At 43.5% G+C, this 22,110-nt stretch overlaps 1 protein-coding gene across 2 annotated transcripts in view; it reads right to left on the reverse strand.

Moving 5' to 3' along the window:
- The window catches only part of COL6A2 (collagen type VI alpha 2 chain), an 87,754-nt gene extending 66,571 nt beyond the window's left edge, over nt 1-21,183 (reverse strand). For both annotated transcript variants that reach the window (XM_053285178.1, XM_053285179.1), the window contains exons 1-7: nt 20,962-21,183; nt 13,087-13,201; nt 8,192-8,802; nt 6,388-6,408; nt 2,454-2,519; nt 1,106-1,159; nt 474-518 (exon numbers count right to left, since the gene is read on the reverse strand). In XM_053285178.1, the coding sequence (XP_053141153.1) occupies nt 474-518; nt 1,106-1,159; nt 2,454-2,519; nt 6,388-6,408; nt 8,192-8,802; nt 13,087-13,180 (891 nt within the window). In that variant the 5' untranslated portion in view covers nt 13,181-13,201; nt 20,962-21,183. The remainder of the gene's footprint in view (nt 1-473; nt 519-1,105; nt 1,160-2,453; nt 2,520-6,387; nt 6,409-8,191; nt 8,803-13,086; nt 13,202-20,961) is intronic.
- Between the last annotated feature and the right edge of the window lie 927 nt (nt 21,184-22,110).

Here is a 22,110-nt window from a genome sequence, read left to right on the forward strand (position 1 = left end):
CGGGTCGCCACCATTACCGTGGGCGGAACTCTCGCACAACCTTTTGAGAGTTCCACCGTGATAACATGCATCCCCACGGTGGGCGGCTAAGAGAATTAATAATATAGATAGATGTTTGAATCTTTCTCTACACATGTAAGAACACTAAGCAAAAGCATTTCCTCGAAGATGAGGTGACCAGAACTCTCCAGAAGCCAGGGTTGATATTTACTGTAAATTTCAATGGTGACCGTATAAATATCCATCATTTGAATCATTCAGTTGTCACAACATGACATTTGCCTACCACTAATCCTTGTGAAAGTTTCTCTAACAATTATTTTCCCCCTGACCTGAGGGCCAAGCATGATGACCCTGCACTGTGACAAGATTAATAACAGTTAATCTATATTGCGAGGGTGGGGCATTCACGTTCTTAATTAAGACATATGCACAAAGATAAATGCTTAAGTGTAAGGCACAAAATTATTTACCTTGGGACCAGGATATCCAATTGGACCTTCAATTCCTGGGTCACCCTACATAAAAAGGCAACATTAAAATCAATAGGACAGTACTAGATGATGTGAGTAAGAGCATTTTTAATTATTTGCAATCAATATTTCATTCACCTTTCCAACCGGCATGCATAGTAGGTTCTTACTGATACTATTTTATAAATGATGAACTGAACCTTATAAAAAGAGACAGATGGTAGAGACAGACAATAGTTTTCTAGAGAGCTGAAAGTGATTTGGACGTCACTTCTCATTGTGTTTTTAAATGCTTTATTTTAAGTGACATCTCATTACAGAATCTGTTTATAATAAAGGCATTTATTTCTTTGTTAAACATTTAGAAAGTGAGTAGGGTCTAGTCCAACAATACACACATACTACAATTGTATGCTCACCCATACGCTCACACTCTGTTTCACATCGGAATGGAGACTGAACATATCTCCAAATTCACATACCAGTTTTGAGGATCACAGTCTGATTTTGAGGGTTAAATACTAACCCCTAAATTGGCATGCAAATTTGAATATGATCAAATACAGTCTTGACTATCCAATATTACCAAATTAGAATTATTTTAGTTCTCCATTTTTTTTATAGCTACTCACCTGTCGTCCTTTTGGCCCAGGAGAACCTGGGACTCCCATGTTACCCTTTGCACCCTAAAAGGAAAAACCAAAACCAGAAACAGTTAGAGCGACATTGCTTGCATTTCCCCAATCGTAATACAATGGAAATTTCATCAGTGTATGGTGGCCAAAGTGTCTGTGCTGGGCAATACCTCACAGAGACACACAGAGGGTTCACTTATGGAGTTCAGTCACATCAGATTTCGTGATCTGCATGATACAATAGGCTGAATAAGTCACAGGAAGTACCTTATTGCTGTTTAAGGCCCAAAACACAGTTATATTAAAAATGTTTTTGGTTCTAATGCTTTATTTTCTCTCTCTTTTTAAATAGCTGTGGGAGCACAATCAAGATTACTATGGTGGGGGTGGGGAAGTGGGGGTTTGCCTTTTCCTCTTGACCCACAGCTCTGATTTAAATTGCCCCCCTGAACAGAAATCTGCCAAGTAGAAAAGGGTCTTCAAGGGTCCCTACCCTGCATCTCAAAGGATCATTAACAGCCAAGGTTCTAGGCACATATGGGTATATTATGACTGAGCTAAGGACTTCTGGGTCTCTTCAAACATCTTGAGATTGGGCTTTTTAAAATCCCTCCTGCCAAACTGCCTTTGCTACAAATACTTTTCTTGCCAAAGTACAAAGAAAATGCAGCTGGCAGTTGGTGACTTCCTAGTAGTCTAAGCCCACAATGGTTTTACTTTTTTTGTACAACAAACCCTCAACACACATTAGGTTGTCTTGTAGAATCAAATAGCAGACCCCAGTGCTACTCTCTCAGTTTACAAAATATTAGGCTACCCACAAGCTATGTTCTTGGCAGGCAGGGGACAGTTAATCCTCAGCCGTTGAGGCTATTCCTGGGTTAGGTTGAGCCTGGGTTAGGTTGCTTGTGTGGAGTGCTGGGATCGCTCTCAATCCTGGTGCTCCTGCCCCGCCTAACCCTACTTCTTATGATGGGGTCATGCGTATGCTCAGGCTGCATGCATATACCAAGCTGGGAGGCAAGAGCTCCCAGCTGAGGGAGGATCCCTCAATGCACTGCCAGAGGACTTTCCCCTCTAGCTCCCTGCTCTGCCGCTTGCTGCAGTGCCGCTCATGTGCCACAGAACAGCACTCATCTGGGGTGAAGTTGAGTTTAACTAGCCCGCCCGCCCACTGCTCTGCCTGCCTGGTCATGTGAATGGCCTCTCTCTTTCCCACTTAGTGGTGGGTAATCGCAAAAGCCACAAAAGAGATTTTTCCATTGAGCCCTTCGGCATGTAGGAGTACACCCCTGGTTTGATTCCAGTATACATTCATGTCGATGAATGAAGTAATTGAACTTACCTTTTGTCCCCGAAAGCCCTTTGGACCAGTTGGCCCGATATATTCCAGGCAGCTCATCTTGTAGCACTAAAATAAATGAGAATGAGATGAAGCTTTCATACTTAAAGATAAATTTCTATATAGCCAGGAAAGAAGCCTTGGATAAAGTTGATATTTAGCAGCTCCATAGGGGTATTAAATTATCCTGATCTTCCTGTTCCATAGATTGCTTCCACACTAGGGGGTGATTCTCACAATCACCCTGGGTGGGTGGGGAGGGTGTGTGTGTGTGGGGGGGAAGGCTGCTTTTCACTTCCTCCCCGCCCAGACGGCCAAGCAGGTCGGCTTCAGCGTGCCTTCTGCGTGCTCACATGGACAGCCCTGCTCCGTGCAGCTCCGTGCAGCATGGAACAGGGTGGAGGGATCAGGCATCCCTCAATGCAACACATGTGCTGTTGCACTGGATTTCCCCCCTCCGATATGCGCTATATGTACTAATCTCTGCAATTCCCAGTAGCCAGGTTAAGGGTCGTCTTGCACTCTTAACCTCGGCTAAAAACCGGGTTTATTAAGGGGGTTAAGTGGGAAGGGAGGGGGAGGGAACTGCGAGGATCCCACTGCTTCTTACGACCAGCCTAATTCTGTTTGGAGCAGCCCAGGCAGGGTTAGGCTGGTCATGAGAAAAGCCTCTAGGACTCTTTAGCACTGTTAAAGTAGTGCTCTGTTGCATGACCAACTGGAAATGGAATTAAAACTGTGGCTCTGCATGGCACTGAATACAGAGTTATAATTCCACTACAGTTTGGCAGGGCTTGTCCCCATGGCAAAGACAAAAAGGGGGAGGCATTACTGACTGAGGATTACAATCTTAAAGTGAGATCCTGTGTTCCCCATTGATACAGTGGGACTTGCTTCCTAAAAAATGTGTTTAGGATTGCAGCTTTCTCCCAGCCTCCAGCACAGAAATCGAAATCAAACAGGAGTTCAAAGCACTATTTTAGCTTAATATTTCAAAGTGTTGTAAACTACTATGGGCCTTATAGGAAGAGATGGTGAGGAATGGGGGAGAAGGCTAAAAATTAAACCTGGACACACAATCCAGAGGGGTCAAGGATCTGAATTTGGAAAAGTGTGCCATGCTCATTCTGCCTGTTTTCATCCTCATGGAGCACAGCTCCTACCACAGCACTTGACAGAATTCCTTCTTTGGCTGGACTTTGCTTAGGTTTAAAAAATTTTAATTAAAAAACTGGGGTGTTGTATAACAATGGGAATAGAGGTTTTGTTTTTTTAAAAATGGCACTTGGGCTCTTTAAAGACAATGGCATGGTGGACAAGAGTTGTGCTCCATCAGTCATTTCCTTCAACTGCAGGAGCTTTCTCCAGTGGCTGGAGTGAGGGACTTCATTCCTTCCTAACTTTCTTTGTGCATCGGTGTCAGCAAGATTCCCTTTGTACTCCAGCTTTTGGAGAAAGGCTTTTCAAGTGTTTCAAAAACTCTGTGCTACTACAGGGTTGAGTCAAATCCAGCAAAGGTTTAATTGGCTTTATTAACTTCTGATATGCAAGATAACTCATGTATCAGAGGTGCTATTTCATGGAGTGTGAAATGAAGTCTGCTGAATTGGTGTAGGTAGTAAAGCTTGTAAAACTGATGATGAATTCTGTCAGATTGACCAAGGCTGGTACTCATTAGGTAAAAGTGCCGTAGTTCAGTTGAGGGCATTTCTCTTGCTACTGGTAGGCTCAGTGGGAGAAAGAGAATGCAAAGGCAAAAGAAACTTCAGTGTTGTCACTGGTTCTCAGTCTGAAACAGACCTGTCCAAATGATTCCCTATACATTGATTCTAAAAAGACTCTACTATCCATTCTCTGCTTACACAATCAGAGTTGCTTCTAATTAATTCTATTACATATAGAGGCTATTCACACGATGGGAGAAAATCGGGCTAGTGGAGGCTTTTCTCCCATCCTGTGAACCACTGGGCTCAACTGCAAGCCCGGTGGTTCCTAAGCGGGTAACCCACTGCAGTGCCCCTGTCCTTAAACCAGGTTTGTGGAGCAAGCGCTCCGCAAACCCGTTTTTTAACGTGTGTTGCCGCGGTGTGGCTCTGCGCCGTGGCAACTCATAAGTAGACCCCCGGCCAGGAGGCTCAAAAGCAGCCTCCTGGCTCAGAGGTCTCTCCAGCATGCCCTGTGTGCTTGCGCAGGGCATGCTGGAGCTTTTGGGGTCCAAGCAGCCCCTGAACTCCCCGGCTGGCTTCGTGAAGGTGCGGGCAGTCATGTGGGTGGCCGCTGTGGCTGCCCAGAGCCGTCTGCTGCTCGTCTGCGGGGAGAGCGGGCTAAGCCCGCTCTCCCCGCAAACCCCCTAGAGGCTCTTCTCAATGATCGTGAGAAGAGCCTCATAGACTAAGCAATTATCCTAGGGTTGCATAAATCACCAAGACTAATAACATTAAAACATGGCCTGCAATTTTGTATGAATACTAAACCCATGATGCTGCCTAGTTCTAGGCACTTCTATACCCCTAAATTACTCATTTCCTTATGGTATTGAAGGGTTGCTTAAAAAAAGAATTTTTAATATTTTTTTGTTACAATTTAACATTTGCACAGCAACCCAACAATGTAAGTAAAAATAATAAGCAGAACATGAAAGAAGGGGAGGGGGTTAAGGGAATGCACTGCTTGCTGGACATAATGACAATCAGGAAATGGCAACACAAGCAATACAAAAAAATCAGGTTTTTAACAGTCACAACATAGAGCACTTCTCCCACCAGGGAAGTCCACACTGAATTACACTACAACTACATTTATTATTTTAAAAGTCACCACAGAGCAGGTCTATGTGCTCTGAATGGCAACATTCCTTCCCTTTGTTATCACTGTATGAACGCAATCTCTTTCTTTTGTCATTGAAGGGACAGAGCCATCGTTATAGTTTTCCACAACAGGCGACCAGCTCAAACCAGACCTGCCTTTAGATATGGTAAGCTCAGACCCATTAAGGAGGAGGAACCTCCAGTTTGGTGAGAAAGCCTCAGCCCTGGATTGGCTGGATACCAGCACTACATTGGAGATATGCTGACTCTTTTAATTGGATGTCAGAACTGTCTATCTCTGGAAGAGTGGGAAAGCCTCCCCCCTCTTTAATCACTATAAAATGGGACCGAATCGCCCCACCATTTGGCCATCAGTCTTGTTGCCATGTCCCTAGCTGCTACTAGTGTTACAAGGGATTTGCTGTAGAGATTAAGACTCTCTCAGCCAAGGACATGCCTCCTGCTAAACTAACGTAAAACTCTGAGTATGATCGTTAATGTTTTTGTATTTTCTTTTGAATTCCTGTGTGCCTTTCTTTACTCCCAGTTTCCCCTATTTTCCCCAATCCCTTATTCTGTGTGCAATCCTTATTTCTTAATAAATTTCATATACTTAGATGTGGCTTCAGTCTGGTTTGAAGGGTTCTAGAGGATTACTTGCAAAACTCTTCTCCATGTGCCTTGCAAGGTCATGTGCTATTGATGAGTCATTTTTAGATTAATATACTGTTCGACTAGAGCTGGGTTGTGTAGACTCTGGCTATACAATGCCTGCAAGTCCCAAGCCAGTGAGTACTAGGCTGCTGAAGCTGTGTCTGAGCCTGGTTGGTGGCTTTAGATCAGTCTTCAACCGGTGGTAGGCTGGCAGCCTACCTCCAAAAAGTGGTGTGCTCCTAAATTGGGATCAGAGCTGAGAGCAATCTCTCTACTGAGGGTCGATTCCAAGAAAGCAAAGAATAACCTCTGGTCCTTTACAACTCCTAAGTAAGAATGAATAACTAGTGCTATCTTGAAGATCACAGCTGCGCATGTACTTCTAGAGAGCTCAAGATGTGTTGTACTACTAATTTTTCCATTATCAGTTGGAGAGTTGCTGTTTGGAAATATGCTGTGCAGGCTGACCTACTTACCTCTCCATAGGAATCATGTTTCTGTTGGGGAAAGAATAAAAAGAAAGTGAAATTCAGTTACCTATAGGAAAAAGAAAACTGACATAGCTCTTTTGTGCATATCCTGCAGAAGACAAAGCATGCTCTCCACCACTTAGCTATGGCCCCAGCCCTTGCTTATTCTGCTTCTAAAATCCACATTCCTGCAAATATTGGGATTTTCTTAGCAAGAACTACAATGGCAAATAGCAAAGTGATGGATATTTGTTGATGGATATTTGTTCCCAGGTTCAGTCCCTGGCATCTTGGTTAAAGAATGTCAGGAAACAGCTGGAAAAGATCTCTCCCTGAGACCTTGGAGAGCCACTGCTAGTGGTCTAAGACAAGCTCACATGTGCAATACTACTCAATTTGCACATTCTAGTCTGTGCAGCATATGAGTTTTTGGGGTGGACACAAGTCAAACTCATATTTTTGCTAGGATGTAAGCCTCAGCCATACAGAAAGAAAATATACCATTCTTAGCCTACTTTCTGATGGGAACAACACTTATGAGATCTGTGTGTGTGTGTGTGTGTGTGTGTGTGTGCGCGCGCACACATAAACTCCTCTAATAATTTTTGCATTTACAGTCCAATGAAAACCAAATTCACAGCACATGGGAGGAGGTCCTAGGGGACTCTGAGGGTATTTTTTGGCCACTCAAAGTATAGACCACACTTCATTGAAACCCATGTGCCGATAGTCCAATACAAACCACATTCACAGCACATGGGAGGGGGTAAGAGATCGTGCTAAAAGAAGCAGAAAGTAGACTCCATTAGAAGTACTTGTTACGTTAACGCAAGTTGACCTTTTCAATTATTTTTGATAAATGCTCCAGTCTGATGCACAATGCCTTAAGATATCTTTGAAAAGTGGAAACTGGAGGGTCTCTTCTGGACACATGTGAGCTTTCAAACCACACCCATGTCTACTGAAAATTACTATGAAAGTGAACTGAAAACTCTAGGATAATTAACAGATAATTAGGAGAGGCATGCACGTCAGCCATCTGCGTGGCACCGCTGACTGGGGCTGCAGGGAGGCACACTACAGCCCCGCGCACCCACTTTTTACGAGAGTGCCGGTGGGGGAAAGTGGCGGGGTTGGGCCTGGCAGGTAGGCAATGGCTCCCCTGCCCCTTAAAGGAACCCCCCTGCCCTCCGAACTGGCTCAAATGCCAGTTGACAGGTCCAGTTCAGTGCTCCTAGAATGGAGTGCTGAACGGTTCCATGCACATCCCTACAGTGCAGTCAACACAGCAGAAGTTAAAAGTGTCTGTGAACTCTCACCTAAAAGCAGGAGGTTTGGGCATATGGGCAGATTTCTCTTTCCCCCCCTTTCAAAGCACTAGAAAGTTGTTCCCTGAGCACCCAGAATGAGCCCAATTCACCCTTTTTCTCTTGGCACTGAGGCTTTCAAGAGCAGGGCAAGGGCCAGGATTTTGTGCAATCCCTGGTTTATGTTGGAGAAGAATAAGATGGCACTGAGTATTCAAAGAAAGGTTAAATACTGGACCCACTGAGATGCAGTCCCCCAATGCCTGCCAAGGGTTTTACCAGCACAACAATTTGCAGAGAAATTTCCCTAGTCAGTTGCCTAGCACTCTTCAAAAATGGTTGATGCAAATCATGCCATTTGGTGGTGATTTTGACAGAAATATATTTTGTGGTGCATCTTCTGCCCTAGAAGTCCAGTCCAAATAACCTATTTAAGCCAAAATGTAGCTTGAAAAATGGCACTGATATTTTTTGCCTGTAAAGAGATAGATTTTAATACTTACCATCACTTGGATGATCCTATCAATTGTGTCGGTATTTACATCAATGGTATCCTTCTTTGTGATGGGATCTATCTTCGTGATGATATAGTTATTACGGAAAAGCTCATGTGGAGAGCTGGCAATCTCTCGGAGTCCCTGCTCATGGATGTTCTGGTTAGGGGCCACTGCAAAGAGCTTGATCCCTGCCTCTCGCGCTCTTTCAGCTTGCAGCTTTATCCCTCCACACGGGCTCCCCGTCACATGGCCATCAGTAATTACAATTACATAGTTCTGCCCTCCCCTGTTGCGTATCGTTGCCGTCATGTTGGAGAGAGCACAGTCTGTGAAGGTGCCCCTGCCAATATACTCGATGTTTTTCAAGCGAGTGATGTATTCAGACTTGTCACTGGTGAAGTCACTGTAGAACTTGACTACGTCTGAAAAGTGAAGTCCCCCAAACTGCCAAGTGATGGCTACTTGGCTCTGGTAGAGCTCATTCTCTAACTTATTGATAAAATCAGGGACAAAGCGCTTGATGTTGTCAATCAGGCTCTGGATGGGCACAGTCTGCAGGGCAATGCTCTCTGATGTGTCGATCACAAAGTAGACACTGATGGGGCAGTTCGTTTTATCTGTAGAGAGAGACAGCAAGGCAGAATTGCTGAGGAGGTCTTGGTGGGACCAAACCCGTACCCAGGCTTGCCAGATGCAAAGGCTAGATCTGGGTTCATGCTGTACTTCTCAGCCATTAGCATAGTCATTAAGTCACCAGCTCAAATCTAATCTCTGCCATGGATTTATTAAGTAGCCCTAGGCAAGGCACTCCCTCTCTTGGCCTTAGAGCCCCATTTGCAATGTGAAAATAATACTGATCTATTTGAAAAGGGTGTTGTAAAGATTATTGTTCTAATGCCTGTAAAGTGCTCTGAACACTCAAAAAGCACTCTACAACTGCTAAGTATTATTATTATTATTCCCACCAGCAAAGTCTGTGAGCCAGAATATAGTCAAGGTCTAGTGACAACTGGCAAGCCTGTCCCTACAAATATGAATATGCATATGCTCTAACGAGAAAAATATCTTGGTCTTCTAAACAAGGGCTCATTAAATATACACATAATTCAAAACTCAGGCATGCCTGTTAAACAGATAAGGGATATAAACCTAGCATTCCTAGATGGGCATATTGAGCTTCCTTTTTTCATTTCCTACCCATGCCCTGCCGTTATTCTGAGAGCAGTGGGTAGAAAGGAGCTGTTTCAGCACAACTATGGACCCAACAGCTTTATAGTTTACTCTGTAAGAATGCTTACCTCCAGCCTTCAGAGGACAGGTGTCTTGTAGGGATGTGCCCGAACAGGTTTGGTGCTCATTTCATGGAGCACCAAACCAGTTCGCTCAGCCAGCGTTTGAAGCGGTTTGCAGGGCAGGTACGTGTGTCGGCCATGAGCGTGGCGACGCTGATTGGGGCTCTAGCAGGAATGCTGCAGCTCAGGGAGCCTGCTGTTTTGGAGAGTGTTGGCAGTGGGGGCAGGGGGGAGCAGGGGGGCAGGGGCTAAGTAGGCAGCACCTTCCCTGTACCTTAAAGCAACCCACCTGCCCTCCCAGGAGTGCACGGACAGTTTGTGCACATCCTTAGTGTCTTGTGCTCTTCAACATATCTTTTCAGTCTGAGCTATAAAGATGCTGGCTGGCATCCTGATTAAATGCACTCGAGGAAGTCGCATTGGAATTAAGAGCACAAGGTAAGCATGCCTAGCTGCACCTTTTGATTTCAGCTGAAATTGCTGTAAGGAGATTTAGTAAAGATGCCGGCCCGTGGGTCTGAAGCGGAAACACTCTGCCTTTATGCTCTGATCTCCAAGGAAGAAACTGTATGAGGCTCCCACTAGCCTGCACGCATAACCTGCTCCTGCAAATTGCAATCTCACACTACTTGAACACGGTGCTCATATAAGAAGTGGCTACCGCACCTTGTGAAAATGGACTCTCATTCAGTTGTGAACACAGAAGCACATACTTTCTAAATCCATTCACATCCCGCCATGAAGAAACTCAGGACTGTGTGCATGGGCTTCCCAAGTGGTCTCTCAGCTAATCACTGACCAGACCCAGCCCTGCTTAGCTTCAGCAGTATTGCTGCCTCATGTGCCTCCGACTATGCCTTGGGACCATATAGTCTAGGGGTGCATGTAGTCTAGTATCCCATTCCCCACAGTACGCATGGCCTAGTGTGTCTAGAGGGCTCCCAAGCAGGGCATGAGGGCAACAGCTCTTTCTCTGTGGTCTGTCCTCCAAGAAGGAGTGTTCAGAGGTCTGCTGCCTGTGAAGATCGGGGTTCCATCCAGCTATCGGGGCTCAAAGCCAGGAAGAGACTTTTCCTCCAAATCTGTCTAAAAGCGACCATCACTACATCTTGTGGCAGAAATTTCCCTAAACTAATGATGCACCATATGAAGCAGTAATGCAGTGGATCACATTTCCCTGGAAAATTTAAGCAAAAATAAATAGGTTTGCCTTACAGGTGCCACAAGACTCTTTGTTGTTTGTGCAGAAATAATGTTGTTTGTCCTGAATGTGCAATAAATAGATTTCAGTGGATGGTTTTTAGTTCTAATATTTTGAGAAACTTGTGGGCGGGGAGTGGGGGTACTCTACATCTACAGTCTCCACACCATACATTATTTAAAAAACCCAACAAGCTTCAAATTCTTTAGTCTTTCCTTGGAGGAAAAGTGCTTTCACCCCTTGATAATTTTGGTTGCTCTTTTAACCACCAAAACTGTATACAGTAGAGTGTTCCCAATGCAAACTCAGTTTAGATGTATATAAAACTGGATTATATGCTAGTTGTTATGCAGTTTTTCAGTCCCTTTTCTAATAATCCCTCTTTAACACAGATTTTGCCTTTTTCACTGCTGCTCCACAATGAGTTGGTGTTTTCCCTTCAACTACCCACCACCATGCCAAATTATCTTTCCTGGATAGTCACAGCCTATTTAGATGCCATCAGTGTATATGAGGTCAAGATTTTTATTCTAGTGTGGATCATTCTTATGCAAGGCGGTGAAAACATAAGGAGAAGCCCCATTCAGACACTTAAAAAGGCACATGCAAATGGATCAGAACGGAACTCCCAGACTCCGACCTGTCAATCACTGCTGCTCCCTGCCACTCATGCTTAGAGCAGGGTTTGTCTGAATAGAGAAGCACCCTACCCGTGAGGGAGGGTGCTTCCTTCCAGCCTTGCAATCATGGAAGTGCCCACCATCACAGGTAGGGGACTTCCCTATTCAGACAAAGCCTGCTCTAAGCATGAGTGGCGGGGAGCAATGGGGATTGACAGGCTGGGGCAGGACTGCTGACACATTGGCACCACTGTTCATGGTGACAGCAGCGTGTTTTTAACTGTCCAAAGCATTTAAGTCTTAAATGTCTGGAGCACTGGCGTGGTGCTCCAAAAGGATCTCTCTAGCCTGGGTGAATTGCAACAAAATGACACATAAAATTTAGTGCAAACAACAGCTGTAGCTAGCGAGGTGCGCCGAAGAGCAAGGGAAAGGAGAGCCCCTATTGGCAGGTGAAGGGGCACAGGGAACTTGGCCACGGCCAGAAGATTTTGTCCTCTGACGACTCCCCCACCCTCTAGACTTTTACCGTTGTGTGTGCTTTGTGTGCGCGCCCCAAGCCATGCCCCTCGCATCTGATATTGGGGGAGGGGCAATGCAAGGGGGCAGGGTCAGTGCCAAGAACATTGGCTCCAGCAGAGCTGATGGATCCCATCCTCGGCATTGGCACCACCCCTTTATGTCTGATGTCAGTTGCAGGGGTGTGGCCAATACCTGGGAGAGATCTATTTGGACTCTCTTCCATCCTTCACCAGTCAGTGTTTCATTGAAATGCTGGCTGGCTGGAGTCAGATGGACTGGGTTTAGTCAGCACTGTGCATTGTTGGCCAGTCAGCAGTGAAATTGCTACATCTAGTGCTGACCAAGTTGCCCAGTGCTGGTAAAGGCACAGGGCCTGCCTGTCCTTTGCTGCTGACTACTAAGTGGTACTTTCTGCCCCATCTTACTGGCTTTTGTTGTGACTTCTACTGAGGCTCATGTGCTAGTTTGCTTGAAGAGATTCTTTGGAGTCTGACAATAATTTGATATTGTCCACAGATCTGGCTACCTTACTCTGCTTACCTCACTCATAATACTAAATTTAAGAATATATTATGCAGCATTGGTCACAATACATATGCTTGGAAATCCTTCCCTGTTTACTTACCTTCATTTTGTATATTCAGAAATTCACTAGTGAAAGTTGAAAGTCACTTAAGCATGATTGTCAACTTTTACTAATGTATGTCTGAATAGTGGGGATATCTCTCTATCCTTTTGGGGGGCATTCATTGTTGACTTTCCCCAAATCTGGGATATTCATTGTAATATATTGATGACTTTACTTATAATAACATTTATCTGCATATAACTTAGATCTGTACCCAAGTTGAATATCCTGACTCTACAAGAGCTTGAGTAATGAAAAAGAATCAAGCGATCCAGTTATGCAAATATAGTCATCGTAAATAGACAGTTAAGAATATCTATGCAATGGGTCATAATTGCATCCAGCCTTAACCTTTGTGTTCATACTGTAGGTACCTTTCCTCCTCTGAAATGTGGATCTTGCTAGTTTCAAGATACATTAGCTGCTCATCTTTACACATTTATTTCCTTCAGTATTGGGGAAGCATGTGGAATTCTACTTCCAAAGGGAGCTCATTGTCTAGGATAACTATCCCTACACAACTTGTATGTACTCCATAACTGAAGACAGCAAAGAATTTTCAATAAGTATGACGAGAGGTGGGGAAGGTGGAGAGACAGGATGTTGGGTGGGCATAGCTCTTAAAATTGTGCTATTACCTGCACAAGAAGAAGCTCCATCTTCACCATTTTGTGCCCGGAGGGGAACCAGGGTTGTGTAGAGCAAAACAGCTAAAAAGGCTTTGGAAAACATCTCAGCAATAGGCTTTCAGTCCTGTCAGGAAAACAGAGCTTACTTATTATTACATTTATGTCCCGCTCTTCCTCCAAGGAGTCCAGAGCGGTGTACTACATACTTGTTTCTCTTTCACAACAACCCTGTGAAGTAGGTTAGGCTGAGAGAGAAGTGACTGGCCCAGAGTCACCCAGCAAGTCTCATGGCTGAATGGGGATTTGAACTCAGGTCTCCCCGGTCCTAGTCCAGCACTCTAACCACTACGCCACGCTGGCTCTTGTACTTAGAGTACTGCAAGTTGCCTATGGCACTAGATATGCTATCAGTTCTGCAGGGTGCTTTTTGCCACGTTTGTGGACCAAGTCTGGATTGTAAAAGATATGTTTGCCTTGTAATAGGAATATTTCAGTAGGCTCTGAAACTTTGCTGAAAGACCTGCAGGAGCATCCATCCATTCGTGGAGCATCCATGAAGTAAGTGAAATTTAGCATCAAGAGGGTATGTCCTTTTATAAACTTAAGCTTGAGAGCACAACGTTTCACAGGGCAGACCAATCCAAGCAGGCTGCCCTGGCTGTGCTTGTGCCATGAGCCCACTTCCTTCCTTGTGTGTGTGTGTGTGTATGTGTGGAGTTTTTAGCCTACTTTCCAGTAGGCTTATGAGATCACCTGGCATTCTGTGTGTGTGTTCGTGTGTCCGTCTGTGTGTCCCCAGTATTAACTAAGCAATACCAGTATGAACCAAATCAGGGACAGCTATAGGGACACATAGGGACACCTCAATGACATGGTTTGTGATGATGTCATCCATCCTGATCCAAGATGGCTGATGCGTAAACTTTTGAGGTGCAAGTGGGCTAACTTGTGAACCGCTTAACCAATTTGAACCAAATTTGCTACAGTTGTAGGGACACATAGGGGTGCCCAAATGGTGTGGTGTGTGATGATGTCATCCACTCCAATTCAAGATGGTGGCTGCATGAAAATCTGAGGCACAAACAAGCTAATTTGTGGACCACCTAACTTATTTAAATCAAATTAGGTACAGTTGCAGTGAGTGACATATAGGGACACCTCAATGGCACAGCTTGTGATGATGTCATCCACACTGATCCAGGATGGCGGATGCATAAACTTTTCAGGCGCAAGTGCACTAACTTGAGGACTGTCTAACTGATATGAACCAAATTTGGAACAGCTATAATGAATGACACACAGGGACACCTCAATGGTGTAGTTAGTAATGGTGACATCCACCCTGATCCAAGATGGCGGATACATGAACATTTGAGGTGCAAGAGATCTAACTTGTGGACCTCGATTTGAACCAAATTTAATCTAGATGTAGAGACAGTGAAAGGAAAGTAGGCTGATTAGTTCTTACTAGAACAACTTGTTATATTTGAAGCAACCATGCAGGAGCAAGTATATGGTGACAAAAGATGGAGCTGTCCAGCCATTGGTGAGGAAACACAGGTGTGAGTACAAGAGCAGCAGCCTCAAGGATATCCTGAACATGTACATTTGTAGCTAATGGGCAAGAACTGCAAATACAGAGAAGTTCACTAGAAGTAGGCTGCAGAGCCATCTGACATATGCTTTTATACTTTTATGGTTTTCCTTAGTGGTCTGAAAGACTGTGTGAGCTCCTGTACAACATGGGACACCTTCCTCTAGTTATAATTACATTAACCAAAACTCTATTGGTTCCTAAAGTAATTTAAGCTGTATAGTGTATAAATAATACATGAAGGTCAGTTCCTGCCAGAAGACTACATTTCAACCCCACTGTTGCATTATCTGCAGTGTGTAGCAACTTCCTTTAAGAGACCTCTGCTACCAGGGCTGGGAAAGATCCAGAAGTTGAAAAATGCTTCCTGTCAGGATGACAATTTTTGGCCAGTGAAAGTGAGCTGCAACCTCAGTCAGACTAGAGACCAGGTGGTAAGAGGGACTCTTCATAGTAAGACACTGACAGGAAAGAATCCCAGCTCTTGGAATATCTGCTTGCTTCTCTGATTTGCCTGAGCACCAGGACATAGGGGAAAGAAGGGCCTATGTTGCTGGTACTACTGAAGTCTACTGCCGTATTTTTAATCACTGCAATAATATTTTATTTTTATTTTTTTAAATTTATTTTTATTTATTTTACATTTATATCCCGCTCTTCCTCCAAGGAGCCCAGAGCGGTGTACTACATCCTTAGGTTTCTCCTCACAACAACCCTGTGAAGTAGGTTAGGCTGAGAGAGAAGTGACTGGCCCAGAGTCACCCAGCAAGTATCATGGCTGAATGGGGATTTGAACTCGGGTCTCCCCGGTCCTAGTCCAGCACTCTAATACAAACTGCTTTAACAATGGCTATCCCATTTTATCTTCACCTGAACCCTATGAAGCAGATTATCAGATGCAAGAGTATGATGGTCTATTTCTCATTTTAAAAAACATTTCAGATTTCCCATTTGAATGCTATTCTCTCCCCAAAACATTCCCTCCACAAAGGAGGACTAGCATACCAGAGAGAAGGATTCTAGTCTGGCCCTTTGCTTTGTGTGTCAGTTGCTATGTATATGAAATTGTTTTTGAATAGAACACTGCTCAAAGTAGGGAGGTCCTTCATGAAATCCACAAGTCCTCACCTTGACGCTCACCAGTTTCAGTCATATCATGCCCCCCCCACCATAGCACCCTAAACACAGTAGACAAGAGGCCAGCCCAAAAGACAGGGGGCTGCCGGCTTCTCTCTAGTTCTCTGTAATATGAACACTAGTTATAGAAAGCATTCAGCCACATGAACAGTCCCCACTGCAGCCTGAAGTGGTACTGTCCAGTCTCCAAATACAGGTTGATTACCTCAGGGAGAAAAGTGCAGGGTTGATAAAAATAGACGATTTCTAAAATTTGGATTTTTAAATTTTGATTTAATTTTTTAAAATAAAGAACCTAGTCAAAGATATCTTCATGAATATTAATCATAATTATAGTCTATGAACATTAGCAGTATATGTACATGCAGTGCACACACACACACACACACACACACACACACACACACTCTCAAGCCCTTGCTCTCCCCCCCACCCTGCGCCAAGTGCGAAGACAAGGAAGGTCAATGAATGGATCGAGGATCGAGTGGGTGGGGTGGAGTAGATATGAGCAAGGAGGAGGAGTCTAGATATAAATGCAAGGAAGAGGGGAGGGGAGGGAAATAGAAAGTGAAACCAAAAGTGAACAGAACTTATATTCATGCAGTCCTGAGGAAACATTTCCTGAATGTATCCTCCCTTGTAGGAAGGAAACACCTATCATGGCAGGAGCCTGTCAAAGAGTCCTGATCTGGGGATATTTTCCTGTACCTGTGAGTAAGAAAGGCATGCGTGCAAAATGGTAACTGCAACAACAAAATGCAAAACTGGTTGCCTGCATGAAATAGCATTATGGGAAGTGTGTATCTACCTTCTAAATATGAAACCTACATCTATCTCTAAATATGCATTAAGCTTATATTAGACAACAAGAATGTACTTGTTGGAATGTACTCCAGAGGAGAGCTCGTATTGTAGCAAGCATGACTTGTCCCCTTAGCTAAGCAGGGTCCTTCCTGGTTGCATATGAATGGGAAGCTAGATTTGAGAGCACTGTAAGATATTCCCCTCAGGGGATGGAGCCACTCTGGGAAGAGCAGAAGTTTCAAGCTCCCTCCCTGGTTTCTCCAAGATAGGCAGGAAGCTCTCTCAGCCCTACAACCTTGGAGAAGCCACTGCCAGTCTTTGAAGACAATACTGAGCTAGATAGACCAATGATCTGGCTCAGTACAGTATATGGCAGCTTCCTATGTACTTTTATAGAAGTAAATTATCTTCCTGACTAATAATTTAAATAATTAAAATTGAGTCCTCCTGTGAAGTGATTTAAATCTATTTAAATCAAATCAACTCTGGAACTAGGCCTGTGTATGGACCAATCAATGAGTTTCATAGCTGATCAGAGTTTTGGACCAATACCAAAAATCTGATCCACTGCATCACATTCTGCTCTAGAAAACCTGCTTATGAAGATGGCTTAAAAATAGCATAGAGTACAAATATTTATTTATTTATTTATTATTTATTTATTACATTTATAACCCGCTCTTCCTCCAAGGAGCCCAGAGCGGTGTACTACATACTACGTACTTGAGTTTCTTCTCACAACAACCCTGTGAAGTAGGTTAGGCTGAGAGAGAAGTGACTGGCCCAGAGTCACCCAGCTTTGAATGTAAAGACAGTGGGTCTTGAACACCCATTCTCACTTATTTCAACAGAAGTTAGCCACTACAAGTTTTCCTAGATTGCACCACATCTTTTCTGTTTATTAACATGCAAAAAAGTTGCCACGGAAAATACGAGGGAAATAAGGAAATATAATTCTCTTACATTGGACTTTGCTGATGTGAATATTTTTTCTTTGGTAAAAGATATTGGTAATGTAGGTATTAGATTACTACAACAACAAATATATGAATATGACAAATATTTATGTACTACTTTTCAACAAAAGCTCCCAAACCTGTTTATATAATTATAAATAAAATGGCTTCCTGGCCCCAAAAGGCTCACAATCTAAAAAAGAAACATAAGGCAGATACCAGCAACAGCCACTGGAGGAGGCATGCTGTGTTAGGGCTGGATAGAACCCCCTGCTAAATATAAAAGAATCACCGCTTTAAAAGGTGCCTCTTTGCTCAGTTAGCAGGGCTCACCTGTGATTACCAGATTTACAGTCTGATCCTGGACACATTTGGCCAAAGTATATGCAGCTAACCTTAATAAGCATATAGTGTGAAAGAAGATGTCTGTGCTTCCATAAGAGGAGAGATTTCAGGGACCAGAGAGTAAGTATTCTCTGTAGCTGCCCCAGGGCTCTGCAATGCCTGTCAAAATAAGAGCATCTCCACCTCTGGCTATTTTTAAAAAGACCCTTAAGACACACCTGTTTTCTCTGGCTTTTAGTTATTTAAAATAATTAATTGTTTGCTTTCTTTGGGAAAGTGGTTTTAATCATTTTATCATGTTTATATTTGTTGTATTTTAAGTTAGGTACACCACCTAGGGATATATATCAGCAGGATATAAAAAGGATAATTAATAAAATATAAATCAATCTTGCAAAGAAATGCATAAGAAGAATCCATGGCAACATATAAGATGTGGTTAAATTAATCTTTTTAAAAGCCATATGTTTTTTAAGCAATGAGGACTAGCCTGCCACAAGAGCCATGCAACATTTGTGGCATTCACATTAAAAGGTTCTCTATAATGACACCGCCTTCAGTTGAACCAGCCCATGATACTCTTATCCCTGACAGGAGGCCCCTTACAAATGCTGCCCTCCTGGCTTTCTCTCAGCCCTGTTACCAGAAACCCTTTCCCCTGAAGAATGGACCTTCGGGATGCAAGGCGTGTCCTTGACTGAGCGGTGGTCCACTCCTTCCCAGGCCTTGCCCCTCTTCATATCCTGGAACCGAGGCCTTCAGAGGCACTTGTGAGCAATGTGCCAGCCTTCAGATCACTGGTATAGTCTGAGCCCTGCTCCTGACTTCTTGTGGCTGTTCACATTTGATCATCCTGTGTTTACAAACCTCTTGTCCCTTAGTGTTAGACACACACAGCATTTGCAGACCACAGCATTCAGGGCCCACTGCCCTTTGCTTTAGCTCCCTAAATCCACCAAGTTCACACCAAGTTCTTTTATTTATTTCGTTTCATTTATTTTCTTTTATATCCCGCTCTTCTTCTGAGAGGTTAGAGCAGTGTACAAGGTTATTTTTATCATCACAACAACCCTGTGAGATAGTTTAGGCTGAGAGATACATGACTGGCCCAGAGTCATCCAGTGAAGTTCCACAATCTTAATGAGGTTGACCTGATTTCCACAAAATGGGTTGGGGGGTGGGGGTGGGTGACATGTGGGTAAATTACAGTAAATATAAAACAGTAAGTTATAATGGATGACTGAAAGGGAGATCTCTGATTTTGTATGCCACGATTTGAGTTTGAGGCTTTTCCAACACTGCAAAATGGGGGCCCTCAAATGTCATTGCCTTGTTATCCTACATTGTACAATAAGATTTCTTTCAGCTTCCCATTGCATTTTCTCCGGTTACTTTCTGTGTGAATGACTGCTCCCTAAGAGAATGTTATATTCTGTTTTAATGGAACGTTTACTATGGCTTAAGATCACTAAGCTCTGTGATACACTGAATGCAGTTGACGATATCTGAAGACTGGGCTCATAACATCAGCAAGAGGTCTTCTGCTGCAGCACTAGCAGTGCCCTGGGCTCACAGCTGTCCTTCAAATTAAGGAAGAGAAATCAAAGTCTCTGTAGAAAGACCACATCAGCCCATGCCTCTCCTTCCCCAAACCTAGTTCACAGTCTGTGTGTGGAAGGAGAGAGTCCTTGTTTCTTGACTCCTTCACCCAAGAGACAAAGACTAGGTTCCCAGATATAAGACTTATTGCAACGGTTCCCTACAACTTTGGGTGCTACTCGGGTTTACTATTATGCACATCTTACTATGGGACATATCAGTGTACAAAAGTTAGAGGCAGATATCAAGAGTCTCCTTCTGAAAGGGGGAGGAATAACACTATTACTAAAAGTGCTTCATTTGCTCCAAGGCACACGTATCAAACACAACAGAAGAAATGCTGAAGCTGTTCTTTTGTCTAAACTGTCTTCATGGTACAACACTGGAGAAGAAAATATGCGTAATGGTAATTCACTAACTGGAAACAAATACATAGTCCTCTACCTTTTGGAATCATAACATAATCTAATGGAAAGCCAGTGTGGTATAGTGTCTAGAGTGCTGGACTAGGGAGACCTCAGTTCGGATCCCAAATCAGCCATGGGACTCACTGGGTGACTCTGGGCCAGTCATGTATCTTTCAGCCTAACCAACCTCACAGGGTTGTTCTGAGGATAAACATAACCTAGTACCATTCTTGGGCTCCTAGGAGGGAGAGCGGATAGAAATAAATAACATGGTATTCAAAGGCAGTAGGCATTGCTTAGTACAGGAAAACCTACACAGCAATTTAAGCAAGCCCTGCCAAATCTGTGCTGTGTTTTAACAAAGAAAACTGATATAAGATAACGGTGGCAATATTATGGGGAGAGGTTCCTAGCTTTTCAGGGCAGGGGATGTTTTCCTTTTAGAAGTCCAGCACTAGCACAAGCGTCTTGTATTCATAGACTGTTACAAGAGGAAAATAACTAACAAAACTATAAGTGGTGGACCAAAAGTATCTTTCCTATTGTTTCTTCAACAAAGTGAAACCAGAAGTGTCTTCATACAAAAAGTGTTGAGTAAACGTTGATTACTTGTGTTAGTATAATCCCATTAGTATCAAAAAGGCAGTTAAAAAATCTTCCCTCCTCCAGCATCAAGAGTGACTATGTTTCTGGCCTTGCTGTCCACATAAAAAGCCTATTTTTTGGAGCTCATTTTTCCTCGATACATCGCAGTGGAGGAAATGCAAACTTTCCCTACATAATTTCAACTGAGAAAGAGGCCTTCTTTACTGCAAGGGTAAGACAATCATTCCAGTCCTTAAGAATTAGGTCTGCCTCTGTAAATGAAGCACACATTAAAAGGCACAGATAATTCATTCTTTATTTCAGCTTTTGCTGAAGTACAGCCTGCCTAGTTCTGCATGTCATAAACAGCTGCTTGCTGTTTTACCAATTTGTCTTTCCTCTGAAGAATTAAAATAAAAGCAAGAAAAAAGAATGGAATACATAAATATAAGCTTACCTGTAAGGCAATGAGATCATCCAAGTTTCTTTGGGGGAAAATGTAAAATGAAGAAATGACTTCTTATCCTTCAATTTCAAGATGGGTTCTGCATCTTCAGGGAGAAAGAACTACTTTCTTTTTCTTGTTTTGAGTGAAAAGAAGGGACCACTTAGATGTGCCACAGATTTCCCCAGCTGAAAGCTTCTGCTCTCTGGCAAAAAGTAACTGCCTGCTTTAGAATTCTCCTCCTTCCAGTTGTCAAGTCAGTCCAGAGAAAACTCAAAGCAGTCACTACTACAAACAGCCACTGGGTGGGGCTGTGGGTCTATCAATTCTTCTTCAGAGAAGGGTGTGGTGCTGGATTCCACAAGCCCCCTCTGCCAGATCATTTCCCTTCAGAAGGTGGTGGGGCTGAGAAATGGGGGCTGTGTCGTGTAGGGCACAGGGAAGTCGTCATCTTGGATGGAAAGGAACTGAAAGAAAGAAAAGAAAAACAAGATGGGGAGAGGAGCCTCTTAGTGAAGTAAATATACGCAACAAAGAGCTGTGTTCCTTGAGCCGTGCTTCTTATGAGCCTTGCCCTGGCTTCTCTCCATTCTTCTCGTTTCTCCCTCAACTGACTGAACAAAATTGAATGTTCAAGCAGGAAGCTTCAGACTGACCAAGCCTTTGCAAATGTGATTTCTCCATATGCATTTATGGCTTTCTCTTGAGTTTTTAGGTTTATAAACTGGAATTTATTTTTATTATTTTTGCACAGTAGGTCAGAAAAAGCACAGAAGGAATGCAGACGATGTGTGGAATTTTTCACACATTAAGGGTCTCTAGAATGTATCCCAGCCCTAAGCTTTAAAAGCCTCTCAGTGTCATGGAATAAGGAATAAAACGGGGAGGTGGTGTTAAAAGAAAGGGACAGACAAATGTTGCCCTCTTCCTTCATAGTCGATACTCTTCAAGCAGAGGGCTTTAAAGAAGTTAAAAAATATTTAAAATATCATCCTCAACAATTGCAAACTAAAGTGGCAGCCTTTCCAATACTGGCCCTTAAAAGGGCCTCCAAATGGGTTCATGCACATCCCTAGCAAAGAACCCCAACTTCTCATATACGCTGATGAGATCTGAGCTTTTGGTAATTGACCAGGAGATCTTGGGGTCATGGTGGACAGC

Source organism: Hemicordylus capensis, chromosome 1 (assembly GCF_027244095.1).
Source record: "Hemicordylus capensis ecotype Gifberg chromosome 1, rHemCap1.1.pri, whole genome shotgun sequence".
In the NCBI taxonomy this organism is placed as follows: domain Eukaryota; kingdom Metazoa; phylum Chordata; class Lepidosauria; order Squamata; family Cordylidae; genus Hemicordylus; species Hemicordylus capensis.